Below are 25,017 nucleotides of genomic sequence, written 5' to 3'. Positions count from 1 at the left end.
CGCTGTGTCCGGGTATCCCGCTGCCACGCGGTGTCCTGGATCCCAGTGTCCCGGCACCCTGGTGTCCCTAGTCGCCCAGTGTCCCACATCCCCTGTGTCCCGGTGTCCCGCAGCCCCAGGGTCCTCGGTGTCCCGGCTGTCTCGGCGCCCCGGTGCGTTCCTGTGTGTCCATGGCGCATGCGTGCCGGGGGCTGCGCATGCGCGCGGCGCGCCCCGCCCGGCGGAGCGGTTCCGCGGAGCCCCAGCAGGGGGCGGTGCCCCGGAGGCCGCTCGGTGCCCGCTCGGTGCCCGTTTGGAGGCCGCTCGGTGCCCGCCGGGTGCCCGCTGGGTGCCCGCTCGGTGCCCGCTCGGTGCCCGCTCGGTGCCCCGGAGGCCGCTCGGTGCCCGCCGGGTGCCCGCTGGGTGCCCCGGAGGCTGCTCGGTGCCCGCCGGGTGCCCGCTCGGTGGCCGCTCGGTGGCCGCTCGGTGCCCGCCCGGTGCCCGAGGCGGTGCCGGTGGCCGGGACATGGCGTCGCGGCGGGGGAGTCGGTCCCGGAGCTGGACTCCCGCTGGTACGGCCCGGAGAAGGGCGCGTCTGGGCAGCGGCGGCCGGGCCTGCGGCCTCGGCGGGGCCGCGGTTGGAGCGGCCGGAGCCAGCCCCTTCCCCGGCCAGTGACCTCCTGTCATTATTGTGATAACTTTTTTTGAAAAGGAGCCGGTCCCAGTGGGAGTGGACGCGCAGGTTAAGGGGGAACAGCCCCTGGTGGGATCCCCTGAGCTTGGCCCGGCCCGCCGGTGCCGGCGGAGCTGCCGCGCACCCGGCTCTGCGCGGTTTGGCTGTTTCGGAGCTGTTCTGCCCCTGAACAGCTGCTGAAATCCGGTGCTGTGTTATCCGAGTCGTGCTGGGTGAGCGCAGGGAATCTGTGTGCTTGCAGCTGGAGCTGGAAACTTCCCAGGAATGTGTTCCACCTGCAGGGATCTGTATTTATTTGCATTTATTTTACCCGTTGTCTCTCATCTAGAATAAAGTGTGAGACAATTCACTCCTACTTGACCCACTTTGGTTTTTGCAGCTTCTCGGAAGTTGATTTTTTCAATTACAAGAGATGCTAAATTTAATTGTTCTGTGCAACCTTAAAGAGAAATAATCCCCAAACATAGTTTAGCTGGAAATCATTAACCAGGCTGAAAGGAATATGGTGCTTCCTTGGGAGACTGAAGAAGTCTCTTCATCTGTCTTTTAGGCAAGAAGCAAAAGACTTTTGAACGGCCCTGTTCAACAATTGCAGAAGAGCCTGAGCCCGAGCCTGTTCCATATGCTCTGCAAGGAGAGGACATCCAGGCATTTGAAATAAGGGTGGAGGACCTGGAGAAAGTATGTATGAGTATTTTTACTGGTAGAAACAGCTGCCTTAACTGACACACTCCTTTTGTGTGTTTAACAGAGGGTACTGCCTATTTACTTAAGCCAAAAATCACTCTTGCAGCTGATTTCTCATTCCATTTTATCTGTCCTGCTTTTTATCATGATAAAATGTCAGCTCATCAGGTTCAATTGCTAAAAGTAAAGGATTAGAAGTCCCTATACAGTCCTTTCAAATGTAAGGATAAGTAATTTGCTTCTTCAAAATTACATCTTCAGCTTTCTGATCTAATAAGACCTGTAAGTTGTTTAGTAGCTCTCTTGGCTTTTGTTCCAAAACTCATGTCACAGTGTGTGAGTGGAAGCATTTCAGTGACGCAGCAGCAGAAATCTCTTGGGAAAGTGATTTAAAACTCTCCTTTCATGCCCCTGCAACCAGGGCCCAGAGGAGTGAGACAGTAACTGAGTTGGTATCTGCACAGCTGTGTGTGGTGTCTTGTAGGGGAAGAATCATAGAAGATTTGGCTTGGAAAGGACCTTAAAACTCATCTATTTCCACCCCCCTGCCATGGGCAGGGACATCTTTCACTATCAGAGGTTGCTCCAAGCCCCATCCAGCCTGGCTTTGGACACTTCCAGGGATGGGGTGGCCACAGCTTCTCTGGGCACCCTGTGCCAGGGCCTCACCACCCTCACAGAGAAGAATCTTTCCTAATATCTGAGCTAAACCTACTCTTCTAGTTTGAATCCATTCCTCCCTTGTCCTGTCATTACATGTCTGTGTGAAAAGTCCCTACCCAGGACTCTCAGGACCCTTACAGGAACTGTGCTGATGTGACTGCTGTGCATATCCTAAAAGGATCAGCTGGAATGAAGGTGAGTCAGTGTGTACCTAACTGCACTGTGACTGTTTTATTTCCTGAAGTTCCATGCTCCACGCCTTCCCCGTGATGCTGGGAGAATTCCAGTTAGGAAGAGCAACCTCATCCGAAAATACCAACCCAAGGAGGTGGCACATCTTGTAGCACATTCTGTTCCCCCCGAGGCACCCAGGGAACCACTGGCTTTTTCTGGTAGGGTTCAAATTCACATCTTACCTCTGGGTTTTGGTTTTGCTAAATCAAACTTCAGTGACCTGGCTCTGGGGTTGGGTATTTTTATATGTGTGTTGTAGGACCAAGACAGTTTGATGATGACTGTGAAGAAATCCTCCCTCATCACATTTTGGGAAGTCTCCAGGAGCTAAAGATTGAAGCCTTGGCCAGAGAAAACACTCAGGTTGGTTTATAGAGTTAGGAAAATGCTGCTGCGTGGCACTTTTCCAGAGGTGGAGTGTGGTGCCTGCAGTACCTTTCGATGTTTTCCAGCACCTATCAGGAGCAGGCCAGGCCTGAGGTGTGGTTTTCCCAGCCTTGTCACACTCTGGGGGAGGGTTTGCCTTTGGAGAAACTGCACCAGCAGGTTTTGGAGTCCTGTGTGCAGGACCAGGTCATGGAAGGAACAATTACACAGGCTTCCTCTTCCCTCTGTGCCCTGCTGATGGTGTCAGGGAAGAGCTGGTGCTGCAGCAATGCCATTGCTGGAGTCTCACTAGTCAGATAAATACTTCTGTTGTATCTGAGTGTGTCCCTACTGCCCTGGTTTCCTTCCTCTCAGAGTGCTGGTGTAAAAGTGCTGTCAATCTGAAGAATTCTTCTCTCTCCCCCCCTCCCATTCCAGTTTTGGTGTGCATGGTGAGGTTCATTTAATGTTCCATTCCTCATCAGCTAGCAGATGCTATTAAGGTTCCTTGTCCAGATGTTACTGCAGCAGCTTTAAAAGAGGAGCATGGAGGAGAGAAGAAAGAAAAGGCACATCAGGCCCAACTAGCAGAGCACAAAGCTTTCCAGAACTGGAGCCATCATATGGCAATGAGGAAAAAGCAGGAGAAGCACCTAGGAGGTGAGAAAAGCTAAGGAGGTCTCATTCTATGAAATTCTGTGTGCAGGTTGAAAAGTTTGATGTCCCCACACCAACCCGCAGTGGTCATTGCCCATCAGGGATAATCCTATTGCCATTGCAGTCTAATTCCATGTTCTCATGATGCCTTAAGAGGCCTCCTAGAAACAGACTAGACAGGAGTAAGGGAATAAAGGTGGGTATTTATTTGAAAGGCCTTCAGAGGTACCCCTGGGGAGCCAGAGGCCACTGCCCAGATGGACCCCAAGATGGACAACAGGTCACGAGTTCTTCACACTTTTATAGGTTTGGTTCATTTGCATATCAAGGTTAATTCTCCAATTAAAGCTTCAGGTTAATGATGTAATTTCCCTCAGCTTGCCACCCTTAGAGGCCTTTTGGTTTATACTTTTTGGGCCTAGGATGGTCTGAGTGTCCTTGAAGAGCAGGCCCGGAGAGGCTTTGTTATGTGTGCCTGGCACGAGAGAGCAGAAATTAACAGGCTACAAGAAACTCAGAGTTACACACTGGGCAGTGCAAGATGTGAAAATATGAAAGTTAAAACCTAAGACATCACTCAGAGCTCCCACACTGCTCGTGCTGTTGGCTCTGGATGTGGTGGGAAGGTGAGCTGGTGGCTCTGCTTGGGGAGAGGACAGTGATTTGGCAGGGAACAGTGTAAGTGGGTTACAGCTGAATGGTAACAGTGGCAAAGGTGTGCCCAGAAGTGCAGCACCGATGATGTGACGTTTCTTATTTACAGGAATTCTTCACAAGCCAGAGAATGAATTGCTGATGAATGTGTCAGACAATTACAGGCAAATCCAGGAAGAACGTGACCTCATTGACCGGAGTCTCCCTGCCCTATTTCCTGGAAAGGTGAGAGCCCCACTTCCTGTGTGTCCTGATTGTGCTGCTCTTTCGAAACAGCACAGACACTGTTCTGAGCAACCCTCTGAAGTGCTGTCAGGAGATGTTTATCAAAGCTACTCTGAGTCCCTCAGCCTGGTGTGTGAGCAGAGCTTTCAGGGACATGAAAAAAAAAACCTGAACTGTGCTATCCATACCAGTCAGGGGAAAGTGGTGATGAGCAAGTGGCATTTCTTGATTCTTACCAAAGACTCTTGTGCCCTGGGAAGTGGCATGGGAATGTGTCACAGTTGCTGTTCCAGGGGCAGAAAGATCTGATAGCTTCGGATTGGATTTTAGTGATTGCCATGGAGAAAAGGCAGGGTAAGGCATGAGGGTTATGGGAGTATCGTGTTAAAATCCTTTTGTACATTTATAGCACTATCAAAGAACTTGCATTTGTGTGAGGCTTTATTTTAATATCATTCAACCTTCACATGCACTGGATAGAAGAAAGTCCTTTTGTCTTTGACAGCAGCCTGATTGAAATTTTGGCTTGCTCTGCAGGAAGGGATAATTCCTAGACTTTAAAAATGCTCATATAGGCAGGGTTAGACCTCTTCTTTTTAGCTTCAAGTGCCTGTGAAAATAGCAGGTAGCTGCACGACTCTGTGTCAGCGGGAGCCTTGTTTCCCACCCTAGGGATACCGAGTGGGAAGCGAGTTCTGGAGCCTTCCTGAGCAAATTGGGGATGAACTCACCGGGCTGACTCTGACCCTGACCCGGACAGAATGTGGGCACCCAGAGCCACTCACTCATGTGGGGAAACCCCGCACTGTCCAGAGGGAAACAGGTAAGGGAACACTGCATAGAGGAGATCCCAATGAAATGGGGCACAAGTGTGAAGGGAGCAGATCCTTCCCTGCTGAGCCTCCTCTTTAAAACACCACGAGGCCAAAGTTTGGCAGAAAATGAAATTTGATAGGCATGTGGGTATGTAGAGAGTGAGCTCTTGTATGGGTGTTTCCACAGGTCTGAAGCCTCCAAAGAAGATTCCTTGCCACCTGAACTGGGATAAGAGTCTGTTCCTGAAACATTGGCGGCAGGAGCTAAAATCTATCCTAGAGGAGCTGGGCTTCTGTAAGCCGGTAAGACCAGAGGAGCAAGGACATTCTTTGTGTCTCTTGTCAAGTGCTGTACAGTAACTAAATTGCCAAGAGCTGGACGTGAAAAAAGCATGAGGAAACTAAAACTTGGTCCCACAGTGCTTTTCCTGAAAGTTCCCACATTTCCAAAGGGCCACACCTATGAAAGAGTTGTCTGACCTCCTGAAGTGTTGCATGGAGTAGGCTAGGAGCCTCAGAAAAGGACCCCAAACCCTGCCAGGACCTAGGAAAAGAAAAAACCTGCCAAGTACTGGTGCAGGACTTTGATTTAGTGCCTTGGGGCAGAGGGAAGAGATCTTTACCCATGTGAAGACACACTCTGAAATAATCTCCTGAAGGCAGGTGGCTCCTCCTCCTAAAAACAGAACAAACCTCACTTTTTTGTCTTTGAAACCTGTCTCTGAGGATGAGAAACATGTGAAGGAGACTTTCTCCATGCATCATTGGTAGTGGGGAATGCAATCATCTAGGATTCTTGGGAATCTCAGAATTGGTTCTTTCCCATGTCCCTTGAGCATTCTTTGGATACCTCTAAAAAGCATTGTAGGAGCAAGATGTCACAACTTCACTTTACTTGACTGAGTTGGTGCATTTGTCTAGTGTTTTAATGTCCTTGCTATATTAAAGAGCAACTCTGTGAGTTGGTCATTTTTGTATATGTCCAGGATCTGGAAGGACTGGAGGTGATTGGCAAAGGGCAGCCTTTCACATCTGTCTCAGCTGAGGCTTTTCGACATACCACCCATTCTGAAGAGATTGAGAACCTGTAAGTTTTACTTTGTGGCTAAAGAAAGAATTTTGGGTGTGCACCACCAGTCTGTGAGGGTATCCTTAGCTGCTCTTATCTAGAATGGAGTCTCCACTGGGACACAATAAGAGGCATATTCTTATATTATAATCACCAGATTTAGGAGCCTTTGTGCCTTGGGGCCTTGTGTCTAAGGAGCAAGAATCAGAGAAAGTGTTGTTGAGGCTCTTCCTCCAGTCTTGGCTCTGTGTGGCTCCAGAGCTTATATCAGGCAGGGTGGGATTCTACTCTCAATTACCTCCATTTGGTTGTCTTTTTGTAGCCTTCCATCATTAATTTCCTGGTTTTCCCTGTCCTGTCCATCTGTAACAGGCACAACCTGGGGGCCTCTTGTCCTTTTTCACTCATGTGCCTCAGACAAGTCTCATTCTTTAATACTCTGGCTGTCCTGTCCTCCTTGCCAGTGACATGTAGCTCAGTGGGTTCACCTGCAGGGCTCTGTCCCTAAAAAGATTACTGTGTGAGAAAACATTAATTTGGATTATTCCTTACAGGGCCTTGTAAATCACCCCTGGTTCTCCCCTCTCTGGAAGTGGATTTCACTCCATCAAAATGCTGGCTTTTGTTTTCTTTACCAGTGACCCCTTAGGTGACTCCTTCATTGTGGTTCCAGAAGCTGAAAGGGTTCCATCTTTAGTTTTCTGTGGCGAGCCTGCTCGTTGGATCAAGGGCATCACTACTTGCAGGGTAATTGTGAGATTTTAATTGTTTAGTCAAGCTAAGCCTATTTGAGTTCCCAAGTCACAGTTGTACAATGAGTGTCACTCCAAAGCCACAGAATTATTCTGAACGTACGAGAGTGTCCCTATGTTTGCTCCAGAGAGATCTAGGAACAGAAGGGCTCTGGTTGTGGTGTGAGGGTCAGATTCCCAGGCTTTCTCTGTATGACGGCCACTGCTTTGGACCTGCCTTACAAGTTCTCCTACCAAGGCTCAGCCCTTCATTTGAGCTATGACTTCATGCAGGATAAATCCTGCCAGATAGAGCAGAAATTGTTATCCTTTTCTTCTTCCTTGTAGAAGGAAATTGGCATTGCTGCCCGGCTCACCTTTGAGACTCTGACCAGTGAGAAGGCTGAAAGCTTCCTGACAGTGACCAATGATGGCAAAGCTGCCATTTGGTACAACTGGATGAGGCTTCCCCAGCAGATCCCCTCCAAGGGGAGGAGGATACCCTGTTTTTACTTTGATACCAGACCAGGTATGAGACCTGCTGGTCTCCAAGACCTTTGTACCTCAAGCAGAGAGCAGGAATTTGAGAGTTACCTGGCATGTGGAGTCTGACTAATGGCAAAGCACTGCTGGGTGATTTCTCCTGAGGAAGCCACCCTGGGTGTCAGAGCTGACTCACCCTAAAAGAGCTGTGCAAGGCAGATCCCTCTCCTGGAACTTAAAGGAAAGAAGGTTGCTCCTGCTCTTTGTGTAAATGGGTGGAACATTGAGAAGTGAATCATTTTCTGATGGCAAACGGGGCATAATCTTCTGGAGAGAAAACTGAGCTTGCTGTAGGAGAGTGCAGTGGGAATACCACCAGTTCAGGAACATAGGGACTGGGAGTAAGTCTGGAAGGAGAACAATAGCTGGATGAAGTGTGATAACCAGCTAAACTATGGAGAAAGAGTTTCCTAGAGAGATAAGGACACTTGGGATGGTGTTGGAAAAGGGTCAGGTTAACCAGGTGGCTTCTTGCAGACCAATGCATTTCCTCTCTTATTTCAGGTGTAATCTTGCCTGGAGAAACTCGAAGTTTTTCCTTTACTTTCAAGTCAGAGAGACCAGGCATTTTCAGTGAGCCCTGGGAATTTAGGACACATCCTCTGTTATTAGGAGGAGCTCTGCTTCAGGTGACCCTTTGGGGAATTGCAGTGTATGAGGATAAATTGGCTGACTTCAGAGAGAAAGTGGAGGTAACCAAGCATGTAACTGGGTAACTGAGCTTTGAACTTTATATGCAAATAGAGGATAAGGGTGGGAGCGGACAACATGGTATTTTTATTGTGCAATTGCTGCTGAGAGTGAGATTTACAGAACATCTGCACATACTTGAGCAGGTTTGCTAAATAACATGAGGAACTCTGCAGTCTGTTGTAATGTTGTTACTAAAGACATGACTGTGTCTCCTAAAGTGTTCACACTTAAAGAATGAAATTTCTATTGGTAATTAATTTCATTAGTTACTTAGCGAGAAGGGGATTGACTGCTGTACACTATGATAGCAGTTAAGGTATAAATTGAAAATTACACTGTGGTTTGAAAAGTGTAGTTTGGGGGAGGATTTGTAGGGTTCATTTGAAAGGCTGTTGGAAGTCTTGCTCTGCTCAATGGGGTTTGCAGTTGTTCATGTCCTTGTAATTCTGTATAATGAATAGTGTGGTTAAAAGTGGGACTGAATTTGTGTGCTTGCATATGGAATGGGGACTCACATGTGGTGTTGTTGTTGTGGTGCCTCAGAGTGAGCTGGCTGCTCGAGAACGTGCTGCTATAGTGAAAGACAGCCTGAATGAACTTCTTCACCGAATTCGGACCCCCGAGCGCACCCCATCTCCTGTGGATGCCTGTGTCACAGAGGAAGAGCTGTTCCACAAGAAAAATCCCAAGGTGATGTTTGCTATTGGATGGGCTGCACAACTGAAGTGAGAGGGGAGGGCAGACTCATGGGGCTGCTGCATCCCTGGGATTCTGGAGCTTTAAGAGCTGGGTTTGAAGAAGGAAGGTGCAGCTCATGTTTACCTTTTCCCCTGTTACCACAGTTGCATTATCAGCATCAAGTGGTAAAGCAGCTGCATGAACTATGGAGACAGCACCTCACTGTGCCTTCAGTCTTGGAGGAGGACGTGCCCTTGGACCAGAGGAGCACTGCAGGGGATACAGAGTACCTGGAGAGCACTCCCTCTGCCCAGAGCAGCACCACGGAGCTCCCAGGTGGGAAGTACACATTAGAGGAGGCTTCAAGGGAAAAGAGCATTGAGGAGGAAGAAGCAGGTTCTTCAGGATGGAATCTTTCCCTCGAGGACTTCAAACAGGTGGTCACCTCTGTTCCCACTGGTGCTGTGACAAGCTGATGGTGTGTTAATTTCCCTGCAAACAGCCCAGCCTGCCCCAGTGTGAGCCCACCCAAAGGGCTGCTGCCAGTGTGCTGGGAGTTTGAGAGATTTACGATGTCTGTTGGCTCTGCTGACCACACCCTCAGTGCTCTTGTAAAGAGATTCCCAAGAGAGACTTTGTGGGCTGTTGTGTGAAGAAGAAAAGAGAACCACACAATATAATAGATATTTTAAGCTCTTCCCCTGTTAGCTTTGTCATCCCAGGACTGAATGTGGGGGGCAGGCTGGGTTTACAGCTTCCTGGGGCTCCCCCAAGGGCTCCTCTCCTTGGAGAGTCCTTTCTATTCATCAGAGAACTAAGAGGGCGCTCATGACAGGCTGTGGATAAAGTACAGACCTCCCTAGATTAAAGCAAGAGTGCAGTGGATTCTGTCAGTGGTTTTTCTATTGTGCTCTCTTGGAAATCTCTCTGCTGTTTTTATAACTAAGCTTTACTAGGGAGCCTTCTAGCTTGATAGAATCCCTCTTCCCCAGGGCACCTGAAGTTGCAAAGGGGCTTAATATCAGTCTGATGGGAGAATCTGGGATTGCTCCCCAGATCTTGGGTACCTTGGCCATATCCCAGCTGTGTAGGAAGCCACATCTGGGTGTGTAAGTGCCCAGTGCAGCCTGGTTTCAGACTGGTGTCCAGGAAGAGAGCTGTGGGCTGCTCCTTTGAGCTCAGGGACTGGGAATGAAGACTTGAGAAGTACTCCACAGCCCCTGTGTGTTTTCCCTCACAGGCTATAATGTCAATCCCTGGGGAGGAGCAGCGGGAAGAAGCACTGGCCCAGCTCAATAAGGCAGCTCTGCAGCTGTGTGTTGAACAGAAACCAACTCAGTCAGACCTTCTGTATCCACTCTGGTGGGTTACCTTTGCAAGGAGAAGCTTGTGAAAACATTGTGGGATCAACAGCCTCAGCGAGCTCTGTTGCAAGTGTTGTGATTCAGAGTGCACATAATTATACGAGGTCTATAAGTCATCTTTACACTCTGGTTTTTTATAGCTTAATTGTAGCAGCTGTCTAGGACCCAAATGCCTTTTTTTTTTTTTCCCTGGAGATAAGTTTAGAATATTAAATGCATGTAATTTTGGAGAGTGTACAAGATTATTTCTGGCAAGATTATTCCAGTCTGTATTTATGAAACCTTTGGGTATTTTCTGTACCCTTTTACTCAGATAACTGTCTCCTCCCTCATACAGTCTCTCTGTTCTTTGCTCAGGCTTTCAGACTGTAAACATTTCAACAGCTTTGAGTCGCTTCTAAATTAGAATGATGCAGGTTCCTCTTGGTAAACACAGAGCAGGTTGATGCTGATTTACCAACGTGTGTCATGTTGAAGAGCAGACCTAGTTTCACAGTAATATTTATGGGTTCCTGGGAGCCTGTTGATTTGCAAACCACTGAGATCTCGGAGGGATCTAACGTGAGGAAAGCAATTTAGCATCCCCCTGCACAGATATTTAGACAGTGGGTGCTGTTTTGTTGGTTTAGTTGCACAGGGCAGCTGTCAGCTATAAGGTGCCTTCATTTCTGGGCACAGGCTCAGACAAGGTGGCAGCTGCTGCACTGTCTCCCTTCTGATCCTGATCCTTTTCTCAGCCTCCAGCTGTGGCGTGGAGCAGTTGATGACCTGGTGAGTCACTCTCTGAGGCTGAGATCCCTGCTTGGTTTGATTAAGAAGGACACCTATGTAGAAGCTGTTCCAGAGGAAACAGGTAAATGGTGGTTTTAGCACAGCAACTGCTTTCTGTGGGCTGTTGGAAATACAGAAAACATGATGAATTTGAACTGAAATGTCAATTTCAGCATGTCTCCCTGAAGAAAAAGCATCAGGGAAAAACTGGCAGGTTTTGTGACTGTCACAATACTAATTGGGATCTGTGGTTTGGCATCAGTAAAAAAACACCCCCACAAAAAGCCTTTTAATTCAACTAGGTGTAGCCACGGACTGACCCAGCAAACACTGCCTCAGTGAGACCTCTTCATTCCTTATTTAAACAAAGAACTCTTCAAGGTATTGTTTTTCAGTGCAGTACAGCTCAGATTAATAAAAAGAGGAAAATACACTGCAAAAGTAACACACTCCCACTGTGCTAGTGCAGTGGGCTGGACTTTCTGGATGTGTGGATGCTTTTGGTTAATTGAAGTCCTCTCTTTTGTAGAGGAAGTAGAGCAAGGAGGAGCAAAAAAAGGAGGAAAGGAAGACAAAACAGCCACTAAAAGAGAAGAGAAAAAGGAAAAAGAAGGCAAAAAAAGTAGAGGGTCATCAGGGAAATCGGTAGGTGCTGGGATGCTTGGTGAACCCTGAGTGCTGGGGACAGTGGGATCCATCCTGAGGTTGCATATCCTGAGTTGAAGCTGATTTCCAACCCAGTGAAAGAGGTGCTGCTGCTGGGAGGTGCGTCTTGCAGCAGTCTGAGCAGTGTCCTGACCTATGTCCCTTTTTTCCTTGGTCTGTCCTTGATTAGGATCATTCGAGCAGCAGAAAGCTGAAAACAAAAGATGAGAAGCGAGTATCTTCCATTTCAGTGCAGGACATAAAAGGGGGAGAAAAGTCTGTCAAAGGAAGAGATGAGAAGCAGAAGGTGGGAGAGGGAGCTGCACCTAGAGATGAGGCAGAACCTGCTCAGGAGCAGGTGGACTCTATTTCACTTCAAAAATACCAGGAAAAGCTCTACATTGAAGTGAGTCTGACCAAAGCTTGTGTCATTGTCTTGGTTTTGTTGTTTTCTTGTAAAGCACACTGAGGCTCAGGGAGAGAGGTAAGCATTTTGTTAAACTCAGAAAACTGGCAGACACATGTCCCTTGTGCTGCAGCAAGGTAAGTGTGAAATCCAAATTAATTTGTTTCAGCCTGGAATCTGTTAGCAGAAATCCAGCCATCACATAGCCACATGCGGGACTTGTATCTGGGATGTCTTTAGCATTGCTTGCAGACTCTGGAGGGATCAGCTGAATTAATTGTGCCTCAGATAATGTTAAACACACTTCATAGCCAGGGAAGTTATTACTAGAGCTCTGTTAGCAGCAGGCTGCCACTTCTGTGTGGTTGTGTGTGTGCCCATATGAAAATGTACCTCAGAAACCATCTCTGTCAGTCTCAGCCCCAGGACTTCTTCATGTGTTTTCACTCAACTGTTTTCTCTGAATTTCTGCAGGTTTACAGGCTTCTGGATTCAATGGTGAGTGAAATGGTATCTTTATTTGAGGATCTAAAGCAGTAACATGCTCTGAAGTGGGAGAGTGAAGCCCTTTGTATGTAGAAATAGACTTCCTTTAAAAAAAATAAATAACCATGTTTACACAGATGGAGTGGAGATTCTTCTTTCTGAAGTGATTCAGTGATTACAAATACTGGGCTGCCTCTTTTCTGACACACTATGATGTGAGACTATTGCTAGATCATCTGTTACTGCTACAGATGATGCTTGCCAAGAAGAGACAAGGCAAGAAATATCACCACCTCAGGAAACGTTAAGGCTGGAAAATACTGGTATTTCTGCTAAAGGAGAATTTAAAAGTGCCAGTCGACATGAGGTATGTTCTTTGTGTCTTGATTGTGCTTGGCTAGCAGGTGAGTGAGCAGGGTGTTCCTTGTAGTCATGAACACTGGTACCAGGACAGTAGACAAATCCATCCTGGTTTTTATCATATTTTTGGCTGCTTGTCCAGTCTCGCCTTGGGACTTGCTGATAGGAGGCTTCTCTGAGGCATTCTGGATCCCACTAAAAGCACTGTCCCAAGGGGTGTGCCACCCTGCCTGGTTTTGCACTCACAAATTTCCTTCTTGTGCTGATCTTGCCATCTCTTTCCATTGAGCTCCAGGTACCCATGCCCCATTCTGAGCCAGGTTTTACATGCTTCCTGCCAAGACTAATCACTCTTGAATTAAATGAGTAAAATTTGTGCTATAAAAGTTGTGAGCCATGGTAAGGCCTTGTGTAAGAGCCACCCCTCCTGTCTGTCCATCTGCCTGTGTGTCTGGGCTCATCACCATTTTCCATCTGTGTGCATCACTGCTGGAATGGGGCTTTTTGTGGAGGCATCCCACGCCTGAGCGTGGCACGTTGGACTTCACTTGCAGCAGGTTCCCAGGGCAGAGTGAGCTGTGTGTGGGGTCTGTCTTGGCCTGGTGTCAGGAAGTGCCACCTTCCTGCTAAAGCAGCTGGACAGCATTCCCCAGCAAGGCTTTGGCCCTGTAGAGCAATGACATCAGAGCAGATCATTAACTGGGGATGGTGATCCCACTGGAGCTCTTAGGCAGCAGATGCCTGTCCGTGCTGAGCAGCGCTCAGCCGTGAGTTCAGTGGCTCTAGGTGTGTCCCTCGGGCACGTGCCCCTGTCCCTGGGCTGGCACACGGCTTGGAGCTGCCCATGGAGCGTGAAATGGCTGCTCCTTCTGCTGAATTGGCGTCTTCTGCTTTCTCATTGCCTCTCCTGTGCTGTCCCTGGGGAGAGGATCTATTCCTCCTCTTGGCTCCCAGCAGTACCATGGCAAAGAACAGCTTGGTTTTTTTCACTGGCCAGGTGAGGCCCCTCGTGTTTTGAGATGTTTTCTCTTAGTGGGTTGTGGGGAAGCATTTTGGCTTCTGTAGCAGCAGGAGGCTCCTCTGGCTTAGTGGGCACAGACCCACAAAGGGAATGTCTCTGCTCAGCATTCCTGGAGTGAGAATTTCAGCAACATTTTGAGAATTAGGAGGAAAAAGGCCTGAAGTTGGGGTGTGTCTCACAGGCTCTGACAATAGCTCCTGCCTCCCTGGAGATGATTATCAGCTTGTGAATCTGCCCAACTCAAACTGCTCAAGCCATCTGTTTCTAGGAGAGAGGGAGTCTGCACGTTCTAGAGGCAACGTGATTGTCTCAGAGGCAGGGATCCTTTCCTTTGGAGCTTTACCGTAAAGGATGGCAAAGCCTATCCATGTCTCCATGGATCCATATCTTCAGTCCAGCCTATTGAAACCAGGCTCCATGTGTTCATCTACCCACAGGAAAATCTGTTAATACACCACCAGGTAGATCCAAGTTTTACATCAGTCACGTACAATGGAAGAATGTCCTGTGCTGGCATCTTCCCTGGTGGCAGAGAGCGGGTGGGTGGCATAGGAGTTCTGCAAAGGAGAACAAACCTGTGAATAGTCTAATTTCTTGTCATAAATTTTTTTGTCATAAATATTGCCAGTGCCTCTTCCAGCCTTGGACAAGGGTGTCCTCAGGGGACAAGGTACAAGCAGCATGCAGGAAGGGATGTGCTGGGCCAACAACTGTGATACTCTGCTGGCTGGCTGCTGCAGCTTTTTCTGAGCCAGCTGCTTTTTTTTTTTTTTCCCCTTTTTGCATTGATCTGTGGAAGTAACACGGCGGGAACTGCAGTGGTATTAGAGCTGGCTTCCACAGAGCAGCTTTAGAAACATATACCTCTCATTTACAGGCCACTTACAGTGAGATGTGGGCTCTGTCCTTAGCACAGAGACCCTCAAGTCTGTCAGCCCTGTAAGGCTGAGTCCTTACAGCCAGGCAAGGAAATTATTCCTTCTCCTCTCCCAAAGGTGGGCATTATTTGTATTAGTGTTAATAATTTGTGTTGTGTTTGCTAAATAACCAAGGTGAGCGACCTTCCTGGCCTTGGGAGTTGCATTCCCAACCCATCACGTGAGTGGGGCCTGAAGACATCATCACCACCAGAGAGGATGGGAAGAGGGGGAATTGCAGGAAAATGCTGCAAGCAGGACGTTACAGTGCATTTCCAGAGGCTTCTCAGTGGCAGAGGGGGTCTGGGTGAGCAGCCAGGCTCTGCTGAGGACAAGCAGTGCTTTGCTGGGTCCCATTCCCACTGAGGGCTTTTGGGCCACCCAGCAGAGAAAACCCACATTTGTACAGCTCCAAAAACACCTCCTGGGGTGTTTTCCCTATGGAGAGGTTCTGTTTGCTTATAAAAAATCACTGCCTGAAGAAAGGCAAGCTTTCTGCCTCACAATCTGACACAGTGAAGCAGGAGCACTGGGAGTGGAGGAAGAGGAAAGCCTGGAGCTTGGGCTGCCATGAAGAATGCCTGCCACTTCCCGAGCTGGGATGTTCTCCGGGCTGACCTGCAGAGGGTTTGGATGCTGGATGTGCTCTTTTCCCACACTGCGGCTGGGAGTGGGACTAGATGCTTGTTCAGCCTGCATGGCCAGAGCCTGTTGGGAATGTCAGGCTGCTGAGATCTGCAAAGCCCCCAGAGGCACGTGGCCTCCCCTGAGACCCAAGGCAGGACCCTGGGGCAAGATGGATCTCAGCTCTGTGCTTTGTGTGGCGGGAGCAGCGGCAGGAAGGCACGAGCCCCCCCCTCCCGAATGTCTCAGCACCCCCGAGATGCTTTCCATCGGGGAAAATGTCAATGATATTAAAAAGATTATATATATCCATAATACTTGAAGGGCTGTCAGTGATTAAAATGGAAGGCAGAGGCCGGGAGAGAGGGGGTGGCATTGAAATGATCGAGAGACATGACTTATTTTGTCATGTCATCTGATGCCTCTCTCTCTCCCCCCAGCCAGGCTCCGGGAGCTGTTCAGAGCAGGGGAAGAACCCGCTCCAAATTTAGATCCTCGGGAAAAAAAAAAAAAAAAAAAAAAAAGAATAATAATTTAAAGAACCCAAATTGCGAGCGTGGCCTTGGGTAGCAGCGAGGGAGCTCCGCGGTGGGGAGGGTTGACATCCCTCGGAGCTTCTTCCGCGCTCGGGGACGTGGATTTCTATCTAAAAATAATGGGGGGGAGGAGGGGGAAAAAAAAAAAAAAGGAATACAGGCGCGCAGGCAGCAGCGAGCAGCGTCTGGCTGGCTGCCAGAGCAGGGGCAGTGACTGAGCATTTACAGCATCCCCGCCTCCCGCATGCGGCGGGGCAGGGGCTCGGCGCCGCATCCCCCGCGGCCGGTACCGCACCGCGCTGCGCCGCACCGCACCGGGGGGGGCTGAGCGCCTCTGCCGGTGCCCGGGCGGCCCCGAAGGGGTTAAGCCGGGACCTGCCGCCAGGACCTGCCCAGCCAGCCCGGCAACTCGGCCGCGCGCAGCAGGAGCGGGCGGCTGCGGCCGCCTCCAGCCCGCGCTCACCGGCGGCACCGGCGGCAGCACCGCGCAGGTAACCGGGGCTGCGTGCCCCTGGCACCGGGCTGCGGAGGGAGGGAGGGGGAGGAGGAGGAGGAAGAGGAGGAGGAGGAAGGTTCTGGGCGCCGGAGCATCGCGGGCTGCGGGGGATGCCGGGCCCCGGCGGGCAGCTCGGTGCCGTGACGCCTCCCGGGCCGGGCTCGGGCCCCGCCGCGGCTGCGGGAGCGGGAGCCGGGCGGGTGCAGGAGCCGGCGGCGCGGCCGAGAGCGCTGCGGGGGCCGTTCCCTGCTGCTCCCCCCATGGCGGGCGCTGCTCCTCTCAGCCCTGCACCTGATTAAGGATAGAGCTGTAATCCCCCCCCCCCCCGGCCCGCCTCCCCTCGCCGGACCCTTTCGCCCCCCCTCCAGCCCCTCCATCCCTCCCGCTCCCCCTCCAGGCCGTTCCTCCTCGCCCCCCCCCCCCGCCGCCGCCGCGTCGCCGCCGCAACCCCCGCGCCGGGCCGCGGGCGATGGGGACCTAGCTCCGCAGCCGTGTCCTTCTCCCACCTGGCCACCTCTTGGTCAAGGTCACTGCAGTAATTCCATATGAGCTGCTGGGTGCTGCCGCCTTATCTCCCACACGGCTTCTGTTTCACTCCCTTTATATTACGGGGGGGGGGGGATGATATTGTGTTTGGTAAACCCGCAGCTCTTAACCCCGCTGGCAGCTCCAGCCCTGATTACGTTCCTCTCATCCCTGCCCTAGCCCATGCTTCCCATCTCTTTCCATTCAGACTTCCCAGGCCATCTCATGGTGGGCAAAGTCCAGCTGGGGTCAGGTTTCTGGCCGGGATGAGCAATGCCGGGAGCCCGTCACCGGACCTGGGGTTTGTCCAGCTAGGAAACCTGTTGGAGGCAGAAGGAACCACCCTGCCTCCTCCTCGGACTGCCAGTGTGTTTGCTGGTGCTTTCCAGGCTGGTGGTACCTTTGGAGAACGTGACTTTATCTCCACCTGGGTGTTGGTGGAAAGCAGAGCGTGGAGCCAAGTCCTTGGAGGACTTTGCTGTGTTGCTGCCCTTGTCCCGGAGGTGTTTCCGTGCCAGGCGGGCAGCGGCGTGGCCGTCTGCACCACGGGCTCTCCCGGCGGGATCCAAAGGCCATGCTGACGGGCTGCATTGCGAAAGGGAATCGGTGCAGGGAAGCGTCTCGAGAGAAACTTCGTCTGCCCGCGAGCGTGGCGGTGCCAGGCTCCTCTCTGACTCACGGGAGATGTTGCTGGCGGAGCCGTGGGGCGCCTGGCTGCTGGCCCACGGGAGCAGGAGGTGCTGGACTGGTCGCACAGGTTGTGTGGGAGCGTGGTGGGCGCCCTGCGTGGCTCGTGGGCACGTCAGCATGGCCCTGGCCCAGCTCCAGTGGGATGGAGCGGTGTCCCGAGCTGGGAGAGGGCTGGATGTGGCACAGCAGCTGCGGTCCAGGGAGGTACCGGCACCCGAGGTGGGTGGTGGGATGGACACTGATAAGCGCTGTCTGCAGACTGCTGTGTGGGGGAGATATTCCTCTGCTCACACGTGTTATCTTGGATGGAGGAGAAATTGCCAGTGAGTTTTGTCATGGCCACAGTGGGGGCTCTAGGAGCAGCTCAGTGCCCCAGCCCTGTGGTGTGGCCCTGCCAAGGGCAAGGCAGCTCCAGGCAGCCTCTGCCTCTCCCTTGGCTTGGCCCTCTGACAAAAGGAGGATGAACAGTGTCTTCTCACCATGCGGGGAGAAGGTGAGGATTTAGGGCCAGCATGGAGCAGGGCAGAGGGTTGTGATAGGCTCACGTGAAGACACGTCCAGACTGCTCCACGTCACCACATCTGTGTTGGTGCAGCGCATCCCAAGGACAGGCATTGCCCGTGGGGAGGTACCAGGGCAGCTCCTGGCCATGCCAACCCATGTGGCCCAAGCCCTGCGTCTGGGCACAGAGGAGTCTCAGACAGCTCGGCGTTTTGGTGAAAGGGGCATTGCAATATCCATCCTGCTGGCTGACCTGGCGCTGGCTGTTAGCACCCTGACTTCGCCAGCCTCTCGCAGGAGCAAAATTGCCGAATTTGCTGGGAAAACCCACCCAAGCATCTGCCAGCACCAGTGAGTCGCGACAGGCTCTGACTCATGACGAGGCTTTGGGTTTGCATGACACAGCCTTGACAGCACTGAGAGCCTTGAGCTGACAACTGGGACAAGCAGGGCTGTGTGCAGCTGCAGGTGGTGCATCTAGGGGTACAGGGGAACTCCTGGCTGCACAAGGGCCGGGAGGGTCTGAAATCAGCTTTGCCAGGACAGTGGAGCTGAGGCAGACGTGATCTGGAGGAGGGAGCTGCCATTTTCAGATGGTTACTTTTAGAAGCAGAAGTGCAGGGTAAAATCTCTAAATTTTGCTGAATCCAGACTCAAAACTTGTGGTGGTTCTGCAGTGCTGGGTATCACTTGCTACGAGATTTTTTCCCCTTGAACATCCTGTGTGTCCAGGTTAGTGAGCTGTGGCAGCCCGGCAGGGTGCACCTGATGCCACTGTGATGGTCACATCCACCTTGAGAAGTGTCCCTGGTGCCAGCCGAGGGCTCTGGGGAGGGGTCTCGCTGGTTGGGGTGATGCTGAGGTCTCTGTGTCACTGTTCCCTGCTGCAGGTGCCGGTGAGGCTGTGGCTGTGCTCACTCATCCCTTCTCCACCGTTCCCGCCTGCCCCCGGCAGGGCTCTGGCACCACACAGCCATGACGACCTCGGCGCTGCGCCGGCAGGTGAAGAACATCGTGCACAACTACTCGGAGGCAGAGATCAAGGTGCGGGAGGCCACCTCCAATGATCCCTGGGGACCTCCCAGCTCCCTGATGTCAGAGATCGCCGACCTCACCTTCAACACGGTGGCCTTCGCTGAGGTCATGGGCATGATCTGGCGGCGGCTGAACGACAGCGGCAAGAACTGGCGTCACGTCTACAAAGCCCTCACCCTCCTGGACTACCTCATCAAAACTGGCTCCGAGAAGGTGACCCACCAGTGCCGGGAGAACCTCTACACCATCCAGACACTGAAGGACTTCCAGTATGTGGACCGTGACGGCAAGGACCAGGGCATCAACATCCGGGAGAAGGTGAAGCAGGTGATGGCGCTGCTGAAGGACGAGGAGCGGCTGAAGCAGGAGCGGGCACATGCACTGCAGACCAAGGAGCGCATGGCCCTGGAGGGCATGGGCAGTGGCAGTCACCAGGTCACCTATGGCCGCCGGGCATCACCCTACGGTGAAGATTACGGCCGGGCACGGGGCTCACCCTCCTCATTCAACTGTGAGTGTTACTGGTGGCTCACTCAGGCTCACTCAGGGCAGGCAGGTGTTGCATTTGGTTTGCACCTGCTTGGTGCCTGTCATTCTTCTGCATCTCTTGGGATGGTGGTGGTGAAGCCCATCCTGCAGCATAGGGCAGAGATTTGGCTGGGCCAGTGGTGGACGCCAGCAGCAGTGGCAGCTGGTGGTGCCTCCAGCCTTAAACTCATGGCTTGTTCAAGGTAGGGAGCTCTGATGTGTGGCTACATCTCCTGGGGAGGCTGGGCATTGGGATGGAGGCCTGGAAACTGCTGGTGTGCTCCCCAAAATACCTCAGTCCTGATGCCACTCCTTCCCCTTTTCCTCTTTTATCACCAGCATCATCCTCATCCCCACGGTTCGCCTCTGACCTGGAGCAAGCACGGCCCCAGACGACGGGAGAGGAGGAGCTGCAGCTGCAGCTGGCACTTGCCATGAGTCGGGAAGAGGCAGAGAAGGTAGAGTGGCCCTGCCTGTCCTGGGGTGTGAGGCATCTCCCTGGCGCCTTGCCTTATCTGTGAACACAGTGGGTCAGTTCCCTGGGAAGAGGCAGGATTTTGGGGGCTGCCTGAGGCTGGTGCATGTACCTGCAACTGCACCAGGCTGCTCGCGTTGTGCCTGGCATCCAAAATCGCCAGCAGGCAGATGGAGGCATGGGCTGCCCCTGCTCCCTGTTCTCAGAGAGGACAGCACCAGGCTGGGATCTGTCCAGCCTCCCAGACCCCAGGGTGAACGTGGGGGGTCTTCTGGATTTGTCCCAACCCCCACCCCCCAACCTGGCTGCCCTCTTCTGCCAAGGACTTTTGGTCTAAGCTCCCCCCTTTCTCTTGCCTACCCACAGAGGTTTTAGGAGGCAAAGCCTTGCCCAGTGGTTTGTGTGGATGCAGGGCCAGCAGCATCCCTGGGACTGGGGGCTCACTGCAGGCAGGTGCTCCCTCCCACTGTCTGGTCCTTTCAAACTGGGCTAGAAGGAGCCCTGGGAAATAGCCCCAGGAGGAATCAAGTAAGTGAGCTGCTGTCCCCAGTGTGAAGCCACCCCAGGCTGTCCCCTCTCCTATCTGCTGGCCCCTTTTCCACCAGGGATGGATTATTTGCTCACTGGCAACCAGCTGGCACGGCGTGGACAAGCCTGTGGGTTACAGCCAGTACACAAAGTCAGAGGGACATGGGGACCAAGGAGCTGCATGCCCAGACCGGTGGGCATCCCCTGGAGCTGGCACTCAGCACCATGAGCTCAGTCCTGCCAGGGCAGGGGATGTGCTCTGGAGATGGTGCTTGCTGCTGCCAGTCTTCCCTGCCCGATGGAGGCTCTTTTGGAGGCAGAACAGGGTGTATATCCCTATTTTTGTCCTGGAATTGGAGTATTTATAGCTTCCTCATGCTGCACTGTAGAAACACTCTCTGGAAAGTGTTGCCTGTTTGTTGGTGTCCATCTGGGCTGCACATGTGTGTGCACACGTGTATGGGTGTCAACACACGCACACCCCTACGGGGGTACCCACTCCCAGCCCCAGTGAGTCCCCACACTGCTGGAAAAGTGTAATGGGGGAGTGATCAGGGCCACCATGGTGGTACAGGGACAGCCTCTCCCCACAGTCCGCTCAAGTCTAGGTGTGGGGCTGGCAGGAATCCCAAACTGAGGCTGGTCAGTGTCACAAACCCTCTTCCCCAGCAGGCCGCCAGGGCAAGGGGATGCCTAATTCTTCCCCTCTCCTTCACTGATTGCATCAGGGTCCCCAGAAGCCTCCCAGGGGATATGCTGGCGGCCTAATTTGGGGTCATCCCAGCCTTAATTCAGTGGCAGGTGATGGGATCGGGGAAGGAGCTGGGCAGGGGCTGCAGGGAACCTGAGCAGGAGCTGGTTAGGGGGCACAGGGACACTGGGCTGGGGGTCTGCAGGCAAGGCCAGCTGGATGGGCACAGATGCTGTGCAGGCAGGCAAGGGGCTGCAGGAACGGCAGTAGCAAGGAGAGGGACAACTTCCAAGGAGTCCTGCGAGCTGAGGGCAAGCTGAAATGTCACCCAATTTCCTCTGTTGCCAGAAGCCACTTCCTCCACTTTCCAGCACAGACGAAGAAAGGCAATTGCAGCTCGCGCTCGCGCTGAGCAAAGAGGAGCACGAGAAGGTACCCGTGTCCCGCAGTCCTGGCGCTCCGCTCTCCTTGCACTTGGCCTTCTCTCTGTGGCACCGGAGCCCGAAACATCACCTTGCTCCGATGCCCGCTTTGCTTTCGCTGCTCTGGGCTGTCTGCTGAGTGCTCTCCCGGGGGATCCGGCCCCGGAGGAGCTGTCTGCTCGGATGCTGGGACTTCGGGGATGCGGTGGCAGCTCCTGTGCTGGGTGTGTCTCCTGGAGAAGGTGCTGGCTGCAGGGTTGCTGAGCTCACAGGCCCCACCCTTTGTCCCCACAGGAAGTGAGGACTTGGCAAGGGGAGAACTCCCTGCAGCAGAGACCCGTGGAGGAGACCGCCCCAGGGAGGGACGAAGAGCAAGAAGAAGATAAGATGAAGAAAAGCCAGGTACAGCACTGGAGGCAGAGTGGGCATACAGGGGTGATCCTGCAGGTCTGCCACAGGCTCCTCTTAACTCTTTATTCCCTTTCTGTCTGCAGTCCTCTATTCTGGAGCTGGCAGATATATTCGGGCCAGCACCAGCCCCCTCCAGCCACACGTCTGCTGACCCGTGGGATATGCCAGGTGAGGACAACTTGCAGGCTGCCAAAATTTGGGACAGTGGCAGAAAGCTGTCCCTTGCCTCTGTTTCTCCTCAATCCCCAGGAGCTCAACAGTGAGGACCTCTGTTTTCTCCTCCCTCTGCTGCCCACTCTGTTACTCTCCCAGGTGGTACCGATGGAAGCCATGGTCCCCTGGCCACATCCCCACCACTCAGCATTCCTCTGTGCTCTGCATTGTTCCCCTCTCCCACAGTTTCCCTTTTTTTTCCAGATATGAAACCCAAAGTGGAGCCGGTGGCATCTGCCTGGACCGGTGCAGCGGATCCCTGGGTGCCAGTCCCAGACCCTGGTGGGGAGCCCCTCTCTCAGGCGAGCGCCTCATCCCAGCAAACTTCTGCTGGGCCCTGGGACTTTCCCCCCAGCACCACTGCAGCCTCTGACCCCTGGGGGAAGGTGCCCGTGTCTTCTGGCTTCCCTCCTGCAGACCCCTGGGGGACAGCATCCCCCCCAGCCCCCCAGGGCTCCGGTTCTACACCAGCTCCCGACCCTTGGGCTGCTGTGCCTGAGCAGCCTCCGCCCCCTGGTAAGAGGCTCGATGGACCTTTTGGCTTTGCTGAGGATTGAGGACAGCCTTGACCATCACTACCCTCCTGCAAGTGGGCATTTCTGGGTTCTCCCCCCCTCCTCCTTCCACCAGCTCCCCAAACACCCCTTCCCCACCCTCCTGACCATCAGCAGGACCTCTGCTCACCCCTCAGCATCCTGAAGACTTCAAGGAACTTCTAGGCTTTATCTCTGTACAGAATAGGCTGCTTTAATTAACACGGCAGTTAATAGAGATGTCCCATGGGAGCGGATGGCAGCCCCACAGGCCTCCAACAGCGGGGTGATGCTGTGTCCCGTTAGTGATACCTGTTTGCTCACCCCAAATGACCCCTGTACACCCTGCCAGGACCAGACAGGACCGTTGGTAGTTGCAGGTGCCACGTTGCAGATGGGGAAACAGTTGTGGGAGCAGCCTGTTGTTTCAAAGCTCAGTGTCACTCTCAGTTCCTCCTTGGTGTTCCCTCCATCCCTGTGCAGGTCCTGCATGTGCTGCCCCCAGTTTTGGTCCCTGGTGAGGGTTGCAGAACCTGGTCTGGGGGCCAGTGCTGGTTGCTAAAGCATTCCTGCAGACCTGTCCCCTCCACCTGTCGCTGCTGGGGCTGGGAAAAGGACCTGCTTCGTGTGGGGCAATGGCTGAGAGCAGTAGGGGTGTCTTGGTCTGCAATGATCCCATGATCTGGCTCATCTAAACCTTCCTCAGGGCACATTCCTGGCCCCCAGCCCCATGCCCTGCACTGCATCCCCTCTTCTCTGTCTCCTTGCAGGCAGCCACCCCTGCCTCTCTCCTGCCCTTCTATCTCCTGCCTCCCACCTCCCCGCTTGCTCCCCTCCTTGAGTGTCCCCTCTTCCCCCCAGCTCCAGGGGGGAACGCTTTCGACCCGTTTGCAAAGCCGCCCGAGCCGCCGGAGCAGGAGCCCTCGCAGCCGCCCTCCTCGGCCAAGTCCAGCAGCCCCGTGGGTAAGAGCTGGGAGTGGGCAGGTGGGGACGGTGACCTGTCCCTGCCTGTGGCAGGGAGGCAGTTCTAGGGCTGGCCAGGGTGTGTGTAGCTGCTTGCTGGCATGGCCAAAGCTTGTTTCCACGGGCATGTGCCGTGGCCTCAGTCTGCCCCGCAGCTGAGGGAGCAGCCCTGGTTTCTGCGTGTACCCGTGTCCCCAGCTCTGCTGTGTCTCTTGTTGGCTTGGGGGATACGTGGGCAGGCCATGCTGCAGGCTCAGCCCCACCACATCACACTGTGACCTGGGGTGTGTTGCCAGCCACCCTGTGCAGTGACAAGGGAGGACGCTGTCACCCTTGGTGCCTCCTGGCTGGCTCATGTGTCTCATCTCCCCTCCCTCCATCCCAGAGCCCGACCCCTTTGGTGACCTGTTCCCCAGCACCAGGCAGGATGGGGCAAAGAGCTTCGACCTCGCCAACCTGGCTGACTCCCTGCCTGAATCCAGCAAGGAGCGGAAGGACTGTAAAACCCCTGAGGCCTTCCTCGGCCCCGCTGCCTCCTCCCTGGTCAACCTGGACTCCCTGGTCGCACCTACTCCGGCCTCCAAGACCCGCAACCCCTTTCTCTCGGGTAGGTGCTGCAGGGCTGCTGGCCAGGGGCTTCCCTGGGCTGGGCAGGTGCTGGGCAGGGGAGGAGGAGGAGGAGGAGGAAGAGGAGAAGGGCTGGGGGTGGCCTGGCTGCCCTGACGTGTCGCGTCCTCTCCTTGCCAGGTCTGAGCACGCCGTCCCCCACCAACCCCTTCAGCCTCTCCGAGCAGCCCAAGCCGACCCTGAATCAGATGCGGACCAGCTCGCCAGTGCCCGGCTTGCCCACCGGCCACCCCGCCAACTCCATGACCTACAGCGCGTCCCTGCCGCTGCCCCTCAGCAGCGTCCCCGCTGCCACTGCTGCTCTCCCTGCCTCCGCCAGTGCCTTTCCTCAGGCTGGCACCTTTCCCGAACTCCCCAGCACCTTGCCGCAGCCTTTACTGCCGCTGAGCGGCCCCCCCGGCCCCGCCGTCCGCGCCCGGGGGGCTCAACCCCTTCCTCTGAACCCTCTGGACGTGGACTCTCACCCTCTCCCCAGCTGTTACAATCCCCCCCAATCTTTCCTTCCACTAAGACTTGGGGGTTTGCTAAACTGCACGGGAGGGTGCCCCCCATCCAGCCCCT

The 25,017-nt window shown here is 53.5% G+C and overlaps 2 protein-coding genes and 1 long non-coding RNA gene across 5 annotated transcripts; 2 read left to right on the top strand and 1 right to left on the bottom strand.

Moving 5' to 3' along the window:
* Nucleotides 1-389: 389 nt before the first annotated feature.
* LOC125335975 (MYCBP associated protein) lies at nucleotides 390-12,496 on the top strand. Of its 3 annotated transcripts, XM_048324033.1 has the most exons (19): nucleotides 400-551; nucleotides 1,224-1,354; nucleotides 2,268-2,415; nucleotides 2,517-2,620; nucleotides 3,109-3,283; nucleotides 4,044-4,159; nucleotides 4,832-4,982; nucleotides 5,162-5,277; nucleotides 5,961-6,061; nucleotides 6,682-6,790; nucleotides 7,123-7,303; nucleotides 7,822-8,009; nucleotides 8,554-8,700; nucleotides 8,853-9,125; nucleotides 9,929-10,050; nucleotides 10,790-10,905; nucleotides 11,353-11,468; nucleotides 11,659-11,874; nucleotides 12,349-12,496. In XM_048324033.1, exons 1-19 carry the CDS (start codon nucleotides 506-508, stop codon nucleotides 12,412-12,414), a joined length of 2,622 nt encoding a protein of 873 aa, XP_048179990.1. In that variant the 5' UTR covers nucleotides 400-505; the 3' UTR covers nucleotides 12,415-12,496. The 3 variants fall into 3 exon arrangements, 2 of the variants coding, with proteins under 2 accessions (XP_048179991.1, XP_048179990.1); XR_007207606.1 differs by lacking the exons at nucleotides 11,659-11,874; nucleotides 12,349-12,496 and adding an exon at nucleotides 11,126-11,204 and having other exon boundaries at nucleotides 390-551; nucleotides 11,353-11,422; XM_048324034.1 differs by having other exon boundaries at nucleotides 399-551; nucleotides 11,659-12,496.
* Nucleotides 10,241-16,969, bottom strand: LOC125335980. The gene is made up of 2 exons (XR_007207608.1): nucleotides 16,821-16,969; nucleotides 10,241-14,298 (listed from the first exon to the last, which is right to left on the bottom strand). It is a non-coding gene; the product is annotated as an uncharacterized LOC125335980 (long non-coding RNA).
* Nucleotides 15,991-24,993, top strand: EPN3 (epsin 3). Its single transcript, XM_048324038.1, is given in 11 exon segments — nucleotides 15,991-16,309; nucleotides 18,921-19,576; nucleotides 19,933-20,051; nucleotides 21,636-21,719; nucleotides 22,004-22,111; nucleotides 22,204-22,288; nucleotides 22,538-22,849; nucleotides 23,728-23,829; nucleotides 24,215-24,436; nucleotides 24,577-24,869; nucleotides 24,871-24,993. Coding segments are annotated over 10 exon segments (1,923 nt in total). The 5' UTR covers nucleotides 15,991-16,309; nucleotides 18,921-19,005; the 3' UTR covers nucleotides 24,898-24,993.
* Nucleotides 24,994-25,017: the final 24 nt, after the last annotated feature.

The sequence above is a fragment of the Corvus hawaiiensis genome, chromosome 19 (genome assembly GCF_020740725.1).
Source record: "Corvus hawaiiensis isolate bCorHaw1 chromosome 19, bCorHaw1.pri.cur, whole genome shotgun sequence".
In the NCBI taxonomy this organism is placed as follows: Eukaryota; Metazoa; Chordata; class Aves; order Passeriformes; family Corvidae; genus Corvus; species Corvus hawaiiensis.
The sequence above is the reverse complement of the archived record's forward strand: the minus strand, read 5'-3'. Positions and strand labels throughout refer to the sequence as shown.

Excerpts from the sequence above, each read along its gene's own strand:
- LOC125335975 (XM_048324033.1), top strand. The coding sequence starts at position 506 with ATGGCGTCGCGGCGGGGGAGTCGGTCCCGGAGCTGGACTCCCGCTG. Across the intron at positions 4,160-4,831 it reads CTGCCCTATTTCCTGGAAAG|GGATACCGAGTGGGAAGCGA; the intron begins GTGAGAGCCCCA and ends TTCCCACCCTAG. Across the intron at positions 8,701-8,852 it reads TCCACAAGAAAAATCCCAAG|TTGCATTATCAGCATCAAGT; the intron begins GTGATGTTTGCT and ends CTGTTACCACAG.